This window comes from Salvelinus namaycush, chromosome 27 (genome assembly GCF_016432855.1).
Source record: "Salvelinus namaycush isolate Seneca chromosome 27, SaNama_1.0, whole genome shotgun sequence".
NCBI lineage: Eukaryota > Metazoa > Chordata > Actinopteri > Salmoniformes > Salmonidae > Salvelinus > Salvelinus namaycush.
In genome coordinates, this window is record NC_052333.1 from 37,548,861 (window position 1) to 37,566,320 (window position 17,460).

The following is a 17,460-nucleotide window of genomic DNA, read 5'->3' on the forward strand; positions in this document are numbered from 1 at the left end:
GAAGAAGAGAGAGTATACAGAAAGAGAAGAAGAGAGAGTATACAGAAAGAGAAGAAGAGAGAGTATACAGAAAGAGAAGAGAGAGTATACAGAAAGAGAAGAAGAGAGAGTATACAGAAAGAGAAGAAGAGAGAGTAAACAGAAAGAGAAGAAGAGAGAGTATACAGAAAGAGAAGAGAGAGTAAACAGAAAGAGAAGAATAAAGAGTATAGAGAAAGAGAAAAAGAGAGAGTAAACAGAAAGAGAAGAAGAGAGAGTAAAGAGAAAGAGAAGAAGAGAGGGTAAACAGAAAGAGAAGAAGAGAGGGTAAACAGAAAGAGAAGAAGAGAGAGTAAACAGAAAGAGAAGAAGAGAGAGTAAACAGAAAGAGAAGAAGAGAGAGTAAACAGAAAGAGAAGAGAGAGTAAACAGAAAGAGAAGACGAGAGTAAACAGAAAGAGAAGAAGAGAGAGTAAACAGAAAGAGAAGAAGAGAGAGTAAACAGAAAGAGAAGACGAGAGAGTAAACAGAAAGAGAAGAGAGAGTAAACAGAAAGAGAAGAAGAGAGAGTATACAGATAGAGAAGAGAGTAAACAGAAAGAGAAGAAGAGAGTAAACAGAAAGAGAAGAAGAGAGCGTAAACAGAAAGAGAAGAAGAGAGAGTATACAGAAAGAGAAGAAGAGAGAGTAAACAGAAAGAGAAGAAGAGAGAGTATACAGAAAGAGAAGAGAGAGTAAACAGAAAGAGAAGAAGAGAGAGTATACAGAAAGAGAAGAAGAGAGAGTATACAGAAAGAGAAGAAGAGAGAGTATACAGAAAGAGAAGAAGAGAGAGTATAGAGAAAGAGAAGAAGAGAGAGTAAACAGAAAGAGAAGAAGAGAGAGTAAACAGAAAGAGGAGAAGAGAGAGTAAACAGAAAGAGAAGAAGAGAGAGTAAACAGAAAGAGGAGAAGAGAGAGTAAACAGAAAGAGAAGAATAAAGAGTATAGAGAAAGAGAAGAAGAGAGAGTAAACAGAAAGAGAAGAAGAGAGAGTATAGAGAAAGAGAAGAAGAGAGAGTAAACAGAAAGAGAAGAAGAGAGAGTAAACAGAAAGAGAAGAAGAGAGAGTAAACAGAAAGAGAAGAAGAGAGAGTAAACAGAAAGAGAAGAAGAGAGAGTAAACAGAAAGAGAAGAAGAGAGAGTAAACAGAAAGAGAAGAAGAGAGAGTAAACAGAAGAGAAGAAGAGAGAGTAAACAGAAAGAGAAGAAGAGAGAGTAAACAGAAAGAGAAGAGAGAGTAAACAGAAAGAGAAGACGAGAGTAAACAGAAAGAGAAGAAGAGAGAGTAAACAGAAAGAGAAGAAGAGAGAGTAAACAGAAAGAGAAGATGAGAGAGTAAACAGAAAGAGAAGAAGAGAGAGTAAAGAGAAAGAGAAGAAGAGAGTAAACAGAAAGAGAAGAAGAGAGTAAACAGAAAGAGAAGAAGAGAGAGTATACAGAAAGAGAAGAAGAGAGAGTATACAGAAAGAGAAGAAGAGAGAGTATACAGAAAGAGAAGAAGAGAGAGTGAAGAGAGTAAACAGAAAGAGAAGAAGAGAGAGTAAACAGAAAGAGAAGAAGAGAGAGTAAACAGAAAGAGAAGAAGAGAGAGTAAACAGAAAGAGAAGAAGAGAGAGTAAACAGAAAGAGAAGACGAGAGTAAACAGAAAGAGAAGAAGAGAGAGTAAACAGAAAGAGAAGAAGAGAGAGTAAACAGAAAGAGAAGAAGAGAGAGTATAGAGAAAGAGAAGAAGAGAGAGTAAACAGAAAGAGAAGAAGAGAGAGTAAACAGAAAGAGAAGAGAGTAAACAGAAAGAGAAGAGAGTAAACAGAAAGAGAAGAAGAGAGAGTAAACAGAAAGAGAAGAAGAGAGAGTAAACAGAAAGAGAAGAGAGAGTAAACAGAAAGAGAAGAAGAGAGAGTAAACAGAAAGAGAAGAAGAGAGAGTAAACAGAAAGAGAAGAAGAGAGAGTAAAGAGAAAGAGAAGAAGAGAGAGTAAACATAAAGAGAAGAAGAGAGGGTAAACAGAAAGAGAAGAAGAGAGGGTAAACAGAAAGAGAAGAAGAGAGAGTAAACAGAAAGAGAAGAAGAGAGAGTAAACAGAAAGAGAAGAAGAGAGAGTAAACAGAAAGAGAAGAAGAGAGAGTAAACAGAAAGAGAAGAAGAGAGAGTAAACAGAAAGAGAAGAGAGAGTAAACAGAAAGAGAAGACGAGAGTAAACAGAAAGAGAAGAAGAGAGAGTAAACAGAAAGAGAAGACGAGAGAGTAAACAGAAAGAGAAGAGAGAGTATACAGAAAGAGAAGAAGAGAGAGTATACAGATAGAGAAGAAGAGAGTAAACAGAAAGAGAAGAAGAGAGTAAACAGAAAGAGAAGAAGAGAGCGTAAACAGAAAGAGAAGAAGAGAGAGTATACAGAAAGAGAAGGAGAGAGTAAACAGAAAGAGAAGAAGAGAGTAAACAGAAAGAGAAGAAGAGAGAGTATACAGAAAGAGAAGAAGAGAGAGTATACAGAAAGAGAAGAAGAGAGAGTGAAGAGAGTAAACAGAAAGAGAAGAAGAGAGAGTAAACAGAAAGAGAAGAAGAGAGAGTAAACAGAAAGAGAAGAAGAGAGAGTAAACAGAAACAGAAGAAGAGAGAGTAAACAGAAAGAGAAGACGAGAGTAAACAGAAGAGAAGAAGAGAGAGTAAACAGAAAGAGAAGACGAGAGAGTAAACAGAAAGAGAAGAGAGAGTAAACAGAAAGAGAAGAGAGAGAGTATACAGATAGAGAAGAAGAGAGTAAACAGAAAGAGAAGAAGAGAGTAAACAGAAAGAGAAGAAGAGAGCGTAACAGAAAGAGAAGAAGAGAGAGTATACAGAAAGAGAAGAAGAGAGAGTAAACAGAAAGAGAAGAAGAGAGAGTAAACAGAAAGAGAAGAAGAGAGTAAACAGAAAGAGAAGAAGAGAGAGTATACAGAAAGAGAAGAAGAGAGAGTATACAGAAAGAGAAGAAGAGAGAGTATACAGAAAGAGAAGAAGAGAGAGTGAAGAGAGAGTAAACAGAAAGAGAAGAAGAGAGAGTAAACAGAAAGAGAAGAAGAGAGAGTAAACAGAAAGAGAAGAAGAGAGAGTAAACAGAAAGAGAAGAGAGAGTAAACAGAAAGAGAAGAAGAGAGAGTAAACAGAAAGAGAAGAAGAGAGAGTAAACAGAAAGAGAAGAAGAGAGAGTAAACAGAGCGACAGTGAGAGAAGCCACAGTTGAATAAAGGGACAATTTAGATTTGCCAGAGAGGAGCATTAGACAGCTTGTCGAGACAAACAAGTCACACCCATTGATCCTTGGGAAAACGATTGGACTCAACAAGACAAATAAGATGCTAATCTTTTATAAGAACGCCAATCCTCTGAGCTCGTTAAAGCCCATGATTTGGAGGATGCCCAAACAATTTTATTTTATTTTATTGAATAGCACAGAGCCACCTTGTTGTGTTACTTCCTCTCGATGTTTTGGTCTCAACTAACAGGAAGGAAACAGAGACGAGACAAAGCTTCGTTCCCTAATCGTCCATCTTTAGAATTTCCCGTGCGACATCAACAAGATTCTAATTCCATTGTAATTTCATTTCAAGACTGTGTTTTTCTATGTTTTGACTGAGATTTTGTAATTGTATTTTTTTTTTTTTAATTCTCATTATGGACGCAGTATTATTGGCAGTGGTGACTTAAAGGAGCGGTACATCGTGTGACTGACTATGTTTTCCCAGTGGTCTGGTTTGACGATGTGTGTCTACCTCTGGCTGACCCTGCTCTAGACTTGTGCTTCCATTAAAGACAGACAGAACACAGCAGGGAAGACTGTATGGCTAGACCAGGAAGTGGGACTGGACTGTCCACTGTCATGTGACGAAGTAATCAAGATGTTTTTCCCAGTACACAGTCCGAAGAAAAGAAAGTTGGAACTGTAAAACACACAATTTAATAACAATATATTCTGCATTAGGCAGATTTTATATACGTAATAAGAGATTAATAAAAATGTGTGTGTACAACATGCGAATATTTCTACCACAAATGGCTGAGATCATATGAATGTTTTTCATTGTGGCCACTAATGATTCCTTTGTCTCATATGCTTTGGTTCCTGCCTCCCTACTCTTTGTACTTGACAGAAGATGGAGGACTCACCTTGCCTGGCGCTGCTTGGCTGAAGGGGCAAAATATTACAGAAGCGTGGTGGCCGATATTGAACTGTGAGGTTTAATATTCCTCAAAAGCCCAGCCATTGTTTTTGATATCAATTTGGAAGCCTTCAGAACACGGATTAGCGCCGCACCCCATCCCCCTTCTCTCCCCCGTGCTGGACCTAGTTTAAATCAGACGCTTCTGAAAGGCGGCGAATGCCAACCTTCACCAACCAACCCCCTCCACTCTCTCATTCCCCCCTCTCTTTCTCTCTCTCCATCGCTCTCTCTTTCTTGCTCTCTCACTATCTATCGTTCCATCTCTCTCTCTCCTTCACTCTCCCTCTTTCTGCATTCTAATAAGGATCATGATAAACAGCGAGTGCTCTTGGGGGAAAGTCTAGGTGAAGTGAACAGTGTCTCATCCCTTCTGCTTGTTGCAGTCAAACATACTGGAGTCCGTGAAATTGTGGGCGTTTAGCAATGGAAACGCTATTGACGTTTCGCACAGTTCATTTCTCCCCTTACGTTACCTCCGCTTCACATGGTTCCAGGGATCAACTGGGATTGCAAAGGTGTGAATTCAGTTAGGCAGGAAATTAATGTCAAATGACTGTGGGAGGAATGACAGCTAAAAAAGCTTTAAAAGCACAACAGGGTCGCGCAAAGCAAAGGAGAAACGGTTTGTTTTCCCCAACACTATTCCTAACAGACGTTGTCTTTTCTCTCTTTTCTCTTTTCTCTCTGAGCCTTTCCGTCTGTTGTGTTCACCGCCTACAAAACAGATGCCATCCAGCATCGTCGGCAAACCAATGAGGAAAGCTCAGAAGTTCCAAATCTCCGAGCAGCCCTTGCTGTTTTCCGGTCCAGCCCCCCAGCTTTGCCCATCACCCAGCCAGTCCCCAGCCGCCCACGGCTATCTCCCTCTGGCTACACTCCAGTAAATCACTCACCCACTGATATGTGGAGACGGGGGAGCAGCCGATGAAGGGCGTAATGGATGTCTGTGCGATCATGCGGTTGGTGTGCGATACTGTAAGGCGAGGAGTAGAACCTGAGGGGAGAGAGGAAACAGAACAGAGAAAGGGAGGTCACACGGGTATGTGGATGTACCTATACACTCCACCAGAAAGTATTCAGACCCCGCGACTTTTCCCACATATTACGTTACAGCCTTATTCAAATTGATTAATGTTTTTTCCCCCCCTCATCAATCTACACACATACCTATAATGACAAAGCAAAACAGGTTTTTGCAAATGTGTAAAAAAAAATCGAAAATGAAATATGACCTTGGCATAACATTCAACCCTTTACTCAGTACTTTGTTGAAGCACCTTTGGGCAGCTATTACAGCCTCGGGTATGATGCTACAAAGCTTGGCACACCTGTATTTGGGGAGTTTCTCCATTCTTCTCTCCTCTCAAGCTCTGTCAGGTTGGATGGGAGTGTCATTGCACAGCTATTTTCAGGTCTTTCCAGATATGTTTGATTGGGTTCAAGTCCCGCTCTGGCTGGGACACCCAAGGACATTCAGAGACTTGTCCATGCTGACCACCACTTTTTGGACATTTCTGTCTCTTTTAGTGAACGCGCTTCCTGACTTTGATTTGTTTACCAATACGCTTACAAAATAGCTATTTGACATAAATATGGACATTACCGAAACAAAACGAACATTTCTTGTGGAAGTGGGAGTCTCTGGGAGTGCAATCCGACGAGATCAGCAAAGGTAATGAAGGATTTATAATGCTTTTTATGAGTTTTGTTGACGTGCACAATTTGGCGGGTAACTGTATGGCTTCCTTTTGTGGTCTGAACGCTGTTTTCAGATTATTGAATATTGTGCTTTTGCCGTAAAGCTTTTGAAATCTGCACAGCGGTTGCATTAAAGAACAAGTGTATCTTTAATTCTATGTAAACATGTATCTTTCATCAAAGTTGTATCAAAGAGTATGTTATTTATGTTTTTGACGTGGCTCTCTGCAATTTCCCTGTTTTAACTCAGTTAGGATCAGCACTTTATTTTAAATGTCAGAAATGTCAGAATAATAGTAGGGATAATGATTTATTTATTTCATCACATTCCCATGGTCAGAAGTTTACATACACTCAATTAGTATTTGGTAGCATTGCCTTCAATTGTTTAACTTGGGTCAAACTTTCGGGTAGCCTACACAATCTTCCCACGGTAAGTTGGGTGAATTTTGGCCCATTCCTCCTGACAGAGCTGGTGTAACTGAGTCAGGTTTGTAGGCCTCCTACGTGCTCGCACATGCTTTTTTCAGTTCGCCCACAAATTTTTCTATAGGATTGAGGTCAGGGCTTTGTGATGGCCACTCCAATACCATACTGGTGTTGTCCTAAAGCCATAACTTTGGAAGTATGCTTGAGGTCATTGTCCATTTGGAAGGCCATTTGCGACCAAGCTTTACTTCCTGACTGATGTCTTGAGATGTTGCTTCAATATATCCACATCATTTTCCTCCTCATCTTGCCATCTATTTGTGAAGTGCACCAGTCCCTCCTGCAGCAAAGCACCCCCACAACATGATGATCCACCCCCGTGCTTCACGGTTGGGGGGTGTTCTTCGGCTTGCAAGCCTCCCCCTTTTTCCTCCAAACAAAACGATAAATAGTTATATTTTTTTGTCTCATCACCAGGGAACATTTCTCCAAAAAGTACAATCTTTTCCCCATGTGCAGTTGCAAACTGTAGTCTGGCTTTTTTTATGGCTGTTTTAGAGCATGGCTTCTTCTTTGCTGAGCGGCCTTACAGTTATGTCGATGAAGACTCGTTTTACTGTGGATATAGATACTTTTGTACCTGTTTCCTCCACATCTCCACAAGGTCCTTTGCTGTTTTCTGGGATTGATTTGCACTTTCGCACCAACGTACATTCATTTCTAGAGACAGAACGCGTCTCCTTCCTGAGCGGTATGACGGCTGCGTGGTCCCATGGTGTTTATACTTGCGTACTATTGTTTGTACAGATTAACGTGGTACTTTCAGGCGTTTGGAAATTGCTCCCAAGGATGAACCAGACTTGTGGAGGTCTACAATTTTTTCTCTGAGGTCTTGGCTGATTTCTTTTGATTTTCCCATAATGTCGAGCAAAGAGACACTGAGTTTGAAGGTAGGCCTTGAAATACATCCACAGGTACACCTCCAATTGACTCAAATGATGTCAATTAGCCTATCAGAAGCTTCTAAAGCCATGACATCATTTTCAGAATTTTTTCAAGCTGTTTAAGGCACAGTCAACTTAGTGTATGTACACTTCTGACCCACGGAAATTGTGATACAGTGAATTTAAGTGAAATAATCTGTCTGTAAACAACTGTTGGAAAAATGACTTGTGTCATGCACAAAGTAGATGTCCTAACCGACTTGCCAAAACTATAGTTTTGTTAACAAGAAATTTGTGAGTGGTTAAAAACGAGTTTTAATGATTCCAACCTAAGTGTATGTAAATTTCCGACTTCAACTTTAACAGGTGTGTGCCTTTCCAAATCATGTCCAATCAATTTGGAAACAGGATGCACCTGAGCTCAATTTCGAGTCTCATAGCAAATTGTCTGAATTCTTACGTAAATAAGCTATTTCTGTTTTTTATTTCGAATAAATTTGCAAAAAATCTCGAAACCTGTTTTCGCTTTGTCATTATGTGGTATTGTGTGTGAGATTGATGAGATACATTTTTTTTAATAATAAGCTGTTATGTAACACAATGTGGAAAAAGGGAAGGGGTCTGAATGCTTTCCGAATGCACCGTAGGTCTCCATGCATTACAACTGTCTACATCGAATATCCGGATATCGTGATTATTAAGGGGCCTATTAAGTGTTTATTAATGGTTTGGTTAATGAACTACTGTTTCAAAGAGCTGACTGGCATTTACTCACATGTTTCTACTAACTAACGAGAGATAGACACCAGTATGTTGGGCACGTGTGTGTTTATGCCTTAGCGTTTTATGCAATCACCTCTAAACAAAGGGTGCACATTTTTGTTTTTGCCCCTAGCACGAAAACAGTCGATTCAAAAAAGGAACTCGTAATCAGGCCTATATTTGAATCAGGTGTCTGAGTGCTCGGGAAACAAACTCCAATGTGCACCCCTTTGGGTCCCCAGGACCAGGTTTGGGAACAGTCTAACAGAACCACATGAAATCTTTTGACACTCATAACCTTGAGAGTCTCTGTCCACATACGGACTGGAATGGACCATACAGAGAGACAATCTCTCCACGAAAAGACCTTTCAAGTCCCTTGACACGGCCACACTTACGCACACCCACAGACACTACACACATCGTAGTCTAAGCACAGATCCTCATCACACAGACGGTGTTTGAGGCCGAGCAGACAGAGCTTCCCGCGTGAGGGTATAGCTCGTCATTGGCTTGTTTCAAATCGAACACCAGGCAATATATTGTGTTCCGTCGGCGCTAAAAGTGTCACGAAACGTCTTCTGGCTTCACAATTAAAAGTCTGCCTTTATCAATCAAACTGAGCTTTGTCGTCGTATGAAAAAGGCTTAGCTGCTGGCCGACTTCAATCCACAGTGTTGGGAAAAACTCAATGAATGTAAAGATGGCTATTCCAAGTGTTGAGTTGGGCTCTAGGGAAAAGAGGTGTGGGCTACTTCATCATGTTGTGACGTTGATTCAGATCTACAACAGTCCTGGTGTCATTTCTATCCGCTAGCTGGTTTTATACCACTCGCAATGGTCCTCCGAGCTCAGTTGGTAGAGCAGGCGGTGTAAGTTAATAGACCGATTAAAAAAAGAAGTTTTCAAACCGCTCTGCCAATAACGCCTCATTTTCAGGTTCTATATTCCGTCCATTTGGCTCATCCAATTAGGCCCTCACTCAGACCAGTCCCAGACAGTCCTAGCAAAATCTTGCTTGAGATTTGATTATTTAAAAAAAATAACAAAAGCGTTGGGCTTTTAAAAAGTAGAACTATTGTCACAGACTAAAAGCCTTGAAGTAATCCAACGTACTGCAGACATATATTCTCCATATACACGATATATACAAAGTATGTGGTCAGTGACTTTCAACGTGGCAACGTCATAGGATACCACCTTTCCAACAAGTCAGTTTGTCACATTTCTGCCCTGCTAGAGCTCCCCAGTGCTGTTATTGTGAGGTGGAAATGTCTAGGAGCAAAAACGGCTCAGCCGCAAAGTGGTAGCCACAAAAGCTCACAGAATGGGACCGCCAAGCGCCGAAGCACGTAGTGTGCAAAAAAAAGTTTGTCCTCGGTTTACAACACTCACTACCAGTTGCAAATTGCCTCTGGAAGCAACGTCAGCACAAGAACTGTTCGTCGGGAACTTCATGAAATGGGTTTCCGTGGCCGAGCTGCCGCACACAAGTCTAAGATCAACCATGCGCAATGCCAAGCGTTGGCTGGAGTGGTGTAAAGCTCGCGGCCATTGAACTCTGGAGCAGTGGAAACGCGTTCTCTGGAGGGATGAATCACGCTTCTCCATTAGGCATCCAACGAAGAATCTAGGTTTGGTGGATGCCAGGAGAACGCTACCTGCCCAATGCATAGTGCCGACTGTAAAGTTTGGTGGAGAAGGAATAATGGTCTGTGCTGTTTTTCATGGTTCGAGCCAGGCCACTTAGTTCCAGTGAAGGGAAATCTTAACACTACAGCATACATGACATTCTGAACATTCTGTGCTTCCAACTTTGTGGCAATAGTTTGGGGAAGGACCTTTCCTGTTTCAGCATGACAATGCCCCTGTGCACCAAGTGAGGTCCATACGAAAGGGTTTGTCAAGATCGGTGGGGAAAACTTGACTGGCCTACACAGAGCCCTGACCTCAACCCCATCTAACACCTTTGGGTGATTCGAACACCGACTGTGAGCCAGGCCTAGTCCGCCCAACGTCAGTGCCCAACCTCACTATATGCCCTTGTGGCTGAATGGAAGCAAGTCCCCGCAGCAATGTTCCAACATCTAGTGGAAAGCCTTCCGAGAAGAGTGGAGGCTGTTGTAGCAGCAAAGGGGGGACCAACTCCATATTAATGCCCATGATTTCGGAATGAGGATGTTCGACGAGCATGTGGTGTATGTCTCCTAAGTGGTCAATGTGCTATTTTCTTTGATTTCTTTCAAGCCTCATAATCACAGCTTACTATTATGCTTCTAAAATGCCCAGTGCTGTAGTGAATGAGATTCTATTCATTCATCCAGTCTTATTCCAGAGTCATTGAGATAAACGCTTCAGGAAGCTGGGAGAAGCAGGGAGTGAGAGAGAAGCTTCCCGTCGCAGACTGAGGACACGTCGCGAGAGGACGGAACTCAAAGCTCGCCTTCCCTTCCTGTTACAGTACACAGGGAAAAATAGAACACGTTGCTAGCCCATTCATTTCCATGGCACCCCTTCGTACACAGGCACCGAGGCACACACACACACACCACACACACACACACACACACACAACACACACACACACACACACACACACACACACACACACACACACACACACAAGGACACTCTGTCACAGACAAGGGACAGGCACACGTGCAGGCAACCAGGCACGAAATGCACGCACACAACGCACGCACTAACACCTGAGACCTAGCATCAAACTCCACTCATATAGATTATTTTAATCAAATAGTAACAAAGTGCACACACACTGCATTAATCAAGAGATATGGCAATCCTATTGAACTAGTCGTATAGATTGCTCAGAGGGGTGGAAGGTGCCAGGGTTGTGTAGACGGACTCTTACCCGTTCTGCATCGCTGCAGGATCATATGTTAACTGCATACCAGTCTGCAACACAAGAGAGACATATTACGGTTAATCCTTGAATTTCAAGACACAACAAATGGACAGGATTCGAGAGAGAGAGAGGGAAACAAACGGGATTTCGATACACTTTATGCACGTGGGACAACGGTCGATGCCAGCTTTGAGGGAGAGAGCGAGACAGAGAGAAAGAGAGAGAATGACAGTGAGCGTATGCATGAAAGTGTGTGAGGCCCTTGTCTCTCTTCCTCTTTCTCCCACTCTCTCGTGTTCTTCCCCCCTCTCTCTCTTTCTCTCCCTGCAATCCGTCATCTGCATTCCCGAAGCCTTCTCTTCCGGACGAGGGCTAATCCATTTCTTTAACACAGGAGACTGCTGAGGTTTCAGATTTCATCAGCACACTTTTTAAAATCTCCCCCTGTCCCCCTATCTCTCTCTCTTCCCCTCTCTCTCTCCCTACCTCTCTCTCTTCCCCTATCTCTCTCTCTATCCCCTCTCTCTCCCTTCCCCTCTCTCTCTCCCTACCTCTCTCTCTTCCCCTATCTCTCTCCATCCCCCTCTCTCTCTCCCTACCTCTCTCTCTCTCCCTACCGCTCTCTCTTCCCTCTCTCTCTTCTCTCCACCCCCCCGCTCTCCCTCATTCCTCTAGGAGGTTTGCGTGAGCTAAAAAAGAGGAATGACCCTCAGCAACCAGAGGGGATGGACGTCACCCACGTGAGTGAGGGGAAACAGAGATCCACATGAATCCCATAGCGGATGCATCAGCCCTGGGTGACACGGCCACTGCGGATGTGTGCGTGCGCGAGCATAACATTCAGTCGGCCATTTAGTTTTGGTTCAACTACACTGCTTGTAAATGACTAATGCTGTCTTCTTATAATATGCACCATTATAATATTGACCATTTATAATATTTGGGGATGTGTGAGTTAAGTTTGTTTGGTCCTGTAAATGTGCCATCCCATTCAACAGTACAATGTCAATGTTTGTATCTCGGCCTTCTTTTTTTATTTGGAAAATAATAAACATATTATTATATATATATATATTTTTTTTAAACAGTAGGCCTGGTGTTCCTTCGTGCGAGTGTGTTTTGAGTGTGAGAGTATACATGTTCACATTTGAGATGTGATGTGAGATGTGTATCTGTATGTTTGAGTGTTGGGGGGAGCAAGTGTGTGTGTTTGAGTGGGAGAGTGTCTGCCTGTGTGTGCATTTGAGCGTATGCATGTACATTCCACCGACAGAAGTGTATGCATCTGCATATGGACCACGGTATGCATGCACTGTGTGGCTGTGTCTGTATGTTCATGTCTGTGTGTGCGCGCATCTGTGTGTGTGTGTGTGTCTTTATGTCTGTGTGTGTATTTGTCTACGTCTGTGTGCATCTACGTGATAATGGCCATCCCAGACATGGCCAGCTGTCTGGTGAGGCTGATAAGTCCCGTGCGTGTGTCCTTGCTTCCATGTGTTAATGAATTCCACACCATGGCTGCCTGGCGCACACAGACAATCCCCCATAAGGGTCGGCTGCGTGGCCATGACTGATTTGCATGCTGTTGTCGAGTCAGGTACAAGCGCGCGAGAGAGAAAGTGTGTAAGAAAGAAAAAGAAAGTGAGATGACGAGGAGAGAGAAAAGAGTGTAGTGAGAACGTACGTATCTGAGAAAGAGAAGAAGAGAGAGTATACAGAAAGAGAAAAGAGAGAGTATACAGAAAGAGAGAAGAAGAGAGAGTAAATACAGAAAGAGAAGAAGAGAGAGTATAACAGAAAGAGAGAAGAGAGAGTATACAGAAAGAGAAGAGAGTATATACAGAAAGAGAAGAAGAGAGAGTATACAGAAAGAGAGAAGAGAGAGTAAACAGAAAGAGAAGAAGAGAGAGTATACAGAAAAAAGAAGAGAGTAAACAGAAAGAGAAGAATAAGAGTATAGAAAAGAGAAAAAAGAGAGAGTAAACAGAAAGAGAAGAAGAGAGAGTAAAGAGAAAGAGAAGAAGAGAGGGTAAACAGAAAGAGAAGAAAGAGAGGGTAACAGAAAGAGAAGAAGAGAGAGTAAACAGAGAAAGAAAGAGAGTAAACAGAAGAGAAGAAGAGAGAGTAAACAGAAAGAGAAGAGAGAGTAAACAGAAAGAGAAGACGGAGTAAACAGAAAGAGAAGAGAGAGAGTAACAGAAAGAGAAAAAGAGAGAGTAACAGAAAGGAAGACGAGAGAGTAACAGAAAGAGAAGAAGAGTAACGAAAGAGAAGAAAGAGATAGAAGTAAGAAGAGAGAAACAGAAAGAGAAGAAGAGAGTAAACAGAAAGAGAAGAAGAGAGCGTAAACAGAAAGAGAAGAAGAGAGAGTATACAGAAAGAGAAGAAGAGAGAGTAAACAGAAAGAGAAGAAGAGAGAGTATACGAAAGAGAAGAGAGAGTAAAACAGAAAGAGAGAAAAGAGAGTATACAGAAAGAGAAGAAGAGAGAGTATACAGAAAGAGAAGAAGAGAGAAACAGAAAGAGAGAAGAGAGAGTATAGCGAAAAGAGAAGATGAGAGAGTAAACAGAAAGAGAGAAGAGAGAGTAAACAGAAAGAGGAGAGATAGATTAAACAGAAAGAGAAGAAGAGAGAGTAAACAGAAAGAGGAGAAGAGAGAGTAAACAGAAAAGAGAAGAATAAGAGTAATGAGAGAAGAGAGAAGAGAGAGAGTAAACAGAAAGAGAAGAAGAGAAGAGTATAGAGAAAGAGAAGAAGAGAGAGTAACAGAAAGGAAAGAAGAGAGAGTAAACAGAAAGAGAGAAGAGAGATAAACGAAAGGAGAGAAGAGTAGAGTAAAACGAAAGAGAAGAAGAGAGAGTAAACAGAAAGAGAAGAAGAGAGAGTAAACAGAAAGAGAAGAAGAGAGAGTAAAAAGAAAGAGAAGAAGAGAGAGTAAACAGAAAGAAGAAGAAGAAGAGTAAACAGAAAGAGAAGAGAGAGGTAAACAAAAGAGAAGACGAGAGTAAACAAAAGAAAGAAGAGAGAGTAAACAGAAGAGAAGAAGAGAGAGTAAACGAAAGAGAAGATGAGAGAGTAAACAGAAAGAGAAGAAGAGAGAGTAAAGAGAAGAGAAGAAGAGAGTAACAGAAGAGAAGAAAGAAGTAACAGAAAGAGAAGAAGAGAGAGTATACAGAAAGAGAAGAAGAGAGAGTATACAGAAAGAAGAAGAAGAGAAGTATACAGAAAGAGAAGAAAGAGAGTGAAGAGAGTAAACAGAAAGAGAAGAGAGAAGAGTAAACAGAAAGAGAAGAAGAGAGAGTAACAGAAAGAAAAAGAGAGAGTAACAGAAAAGAGAAGAAGAGAGAGTAAACAGAAAGAGAAGACGAGAGTAAACAGAAAGAGAAGAAGAGAGAGTAAACAGAAAGAGAAAAGAGAGGAGTAAACAGAAAGAGAAGAAGAGAGAGTATAGAGAAAGAAGAAGAAGAGAGAGTAACAGAAAGAGAAGAAGAGAGAGTAAACAGAAAGAGAAGGAGAGTAAACAAAAGAGAAGAGATAAACAGAAAGAGAAGAAGAGAGAGTAAACAGAAAGAGAAGAAGAGAGTAAACAGAAAGAGAAGAGAGAGTAAACAGAAAGAGAAGAAGAGAGAGTAACAGAAAGAGAAGAAGAGAGGAGTAAACAGAAAGAGAAGAAGAGAGAGTAAAGAGAAAGAGAAGAAGAGAGAGTAAACATAAAGAGAAGAAGAAGGGTAAAACAGAAGAGAAGAAGAGAGGGTAAACAGAAAGAGAAGAAGAGAGAGTAACAGAAAGAGAAGAAGAGAGAGTAAACAGAAAGAGAAGAAGAGAGAGTAAACAGAAAGAGAAGAAGAGAGAGTAAACAGAAAGAGAAGAAGAGAGAGTAAACAGAAGAGAAAGGAGAGTAAACAGAAAGAGAAACGAGAGTAAACAGAAAAGAAGAAGAGAAGTAAACAGAAAGAGAGACGAGAGAGTAAACAGAAAGAGAAGAGAGGTATACAGAAAGAGAAGAAGAGAGAGTATACAGATAGAGAAGAAGAGAAAACAGAAAGAGAAGAAGAGAGTAAACAGAAAGAGAAGAAGAGAGCGTAAACAGAAAGAGAAGAAGAGAGAGTATACAGAAAGAGAAGGAGAGAGTAAACAGAAAGAGAAGAGAGAGTAAACAGAAAGAGAAGAAGAGAGAGTATACAGAAGAGAAGAGAGAGAGTAACAGAAGAGAGAAGAAGAGAGAGTGAGAGAGTAAACAGAAAGAGAAGAAGAGAGAGTAAACAGAAAGAGAAGAAGAGAGAGTAAACAGAAAAGAGAAGAGAGAGATAAACAGAAAGAAGAAGAGAGAGTAAACGAAAGAGAAGACGAGAGTAAACAGAAAGAGAAGAAGAGAGAGTAAACAGAAAGAGAAGACGGAGAGTAAACAGAAAGAGAGAGAGAGTAAACAGAAAGAGAAGAAGAGAGAGTATACAGATAGAGAAGAAGAGAGTAACAGAAAGAGAAGAAGAGAGTAAACAGAAAGAGAAGAAGAGAGCGTAAACAGAAAAGAGAAGAGAGAGTATACAAAAAGAAGAAGAGAGAGTAAACAAAGAGAAGAAGAGAAGTAAACAGAAAGAGAAGAAGAGAGTAAACAGAAAGAGAAGAAGAGAGAGTATACAGAAAGAGAAGAAGAGAGAGTATACAGAAAGAGAAGAAGAGAGAGTATACAGAAAGAGAAGAAGAGAGAGTGAAGAGAGAGTAAACAGAAGAGAAAGAAGAGAGGTAAACAGAAGAGAAGAAGAGAGAGTAACAGAAAGAGAAAAGAAAGAGTAACGAAAGAGAAGACGAGAGTAAACAGAAAGAGAAGAAGAGAGAGTAAACAGAAGAGAAGAAGAGAGAGTAAACAGAAAGAGAAGAAGAGAGAAGTAAACAGAAAGAGAAGACGAGAGTAAACAAAGAGAAGAAGAGAGAGTAACAGAAAGAGAAGACGAGAGTAAACAGAAAGAGAGAGAGAGAGTAACAGAAAGAGAAGAAGAGAGAGTAACAGAAGAGAAGAGGAGAGTAAAGAAGAAGAAGAGAAGAAGAGAGTAAACAGAAGAGAAGAGAGAGAGTATACAGATAGAGAAGAAGAGAGTAAACAGAAAGAGAAGAAGAGAGTAAATAGAAAGAGAAGAAGAGAGCGTAAACAGAAAGAGAAGAAGAGAGAGTATACAGAAAGAGAAGAAGAGAGAGTAAAACAGAAAGAGAAGAAGAGAGAGTAACAGAAGAGAAGAAGAGATAGTAAACAGAAGAGAAGAGAGAGAGTATAGAGAAAGAGAGAAGAGAGAGTATACAGAAGAGAAGAAGAAGAGTGAAGAAGTAACAAAAGAGAAGAAGAGAGAGTAAACAGAAAGAGAAGACGAGAGTAAACAGAAGAGAAGAAGAGAGAGTAAACAGAAGAGATAAAGAGAGTAAACAGAAAGAGAAGACGAGAGAGTAACAGAAAGAGAAGAGAGAGTAACACGAAAGAAGAAAAGAGAGAGTATACAGATAGAGAAGAGAGAGTAAACAGAAGAGAAGAAGAGAGTAAATAAGAGAGAAGAAGAGAGCGTAAACAGAAAGAAAGAAGAGAGAGTATAACAGAAAGAGAAGAAGAGAGAGTAACAGAAAGAGAAGAAGAGAGAGTAAACAGAAAGAGAAAGAAGAGAGTAAACAGAAAGAGAAGAAGAAGTAAAGAAGAGAAAAGAGAGAGAAGAGAAAAGAAGAAGAAGAGTATACAGAAAGAGAGAGAGAGAGTGAAGAGAGTAAACAGAAAGAGAAGAAGAGAGAGTAAACAGAAAGAGAAGAAGAGAGGTAACAAAAAGAGAAGGAAGAGTAAACAGAAAGAGAGAAGAGAGAGTAACAGAAAGAGAAGAAGAGAGAGTACAGAGAAAGAGAAGAAGAGAGAGGTAAACAGAAAGAGAAGAAGAGAGAGTAAACAAAAGAGAAGAAGAGAGAGTAAAACAGAAAGAGAAAGACAGAGAGAACAGAAAGAGAAGAAGAGAGAGTAAAGAAAAGAGAAGAAGAGAGAGTAAACAGAAGAGAAGAAAGAGAGGGTAAACAGAAAGAGAAGAAGAGAGAGTAAACAGAAAGAGAAGAGAGAGAGTAAAGAAAGAGAAGAGAGAGAGTAAACAGAAAGAGAAGAGAGAGTAAACAGAAAGAGAAGACGAGAGTAAACAGAAAGAGAAGAAGAAGATAAACAGAAAGAGAAGAGAGAGAGTAAACAGAAAGAGAAGAGAGAGAGTAAAAAAGAGAAGAGAGAGTAAACAGAAAGAGAGAAGAGAGAGTAATACAGAAGAGAAGAAGAGAGTAAACAGAAAGAGAAGAAGAGAGTAAACAGAAAGGGAAGAAGAAGAGAGGTAAAACAGAAAGAGAGAAGAGAGAGTATACAGAAAAGAGAAGAAGAGAGAGTAAACAGAAGAGAGAAGAGAGAGTAACAGAAAGAGAAGAGAGAGTAAACAGAAAGAGAGAAGAGAGAGTATACAGAGAAGAAGAAGAGAGAGTATACAGAAAGAGAAGAAGAGAGGTAACAGAAGAGAAGAAGGAGAGAGTAAGAGC

At 40.7% G+C, this 17,460-nt stretch overlaps 1 protein-coding gene across 1 annotated transcript in view; it reads right to left on the reverse strand.

Moving 5' to 3' along the window:
- Positions 1–17,460, reverse strand: part of LOC120022862 (RNA-binding motif, single-stranded-interacting protein 3-like) — a 195,614-nt gene that overhangs the window by 33,959 nt on the left and 144,195 nt on the right. Inside the window, exon 7 of the mRNA XM_038966907.1 lies at positions 10,929–10,972. Within this exon, the coding sequence (XP_038822835.1) occupies positions 10,929–10,972 (44 nt within the window). The remainder of the gene's footprint in view (positions 1–10,928; positions 10,973–17,460) is intronic.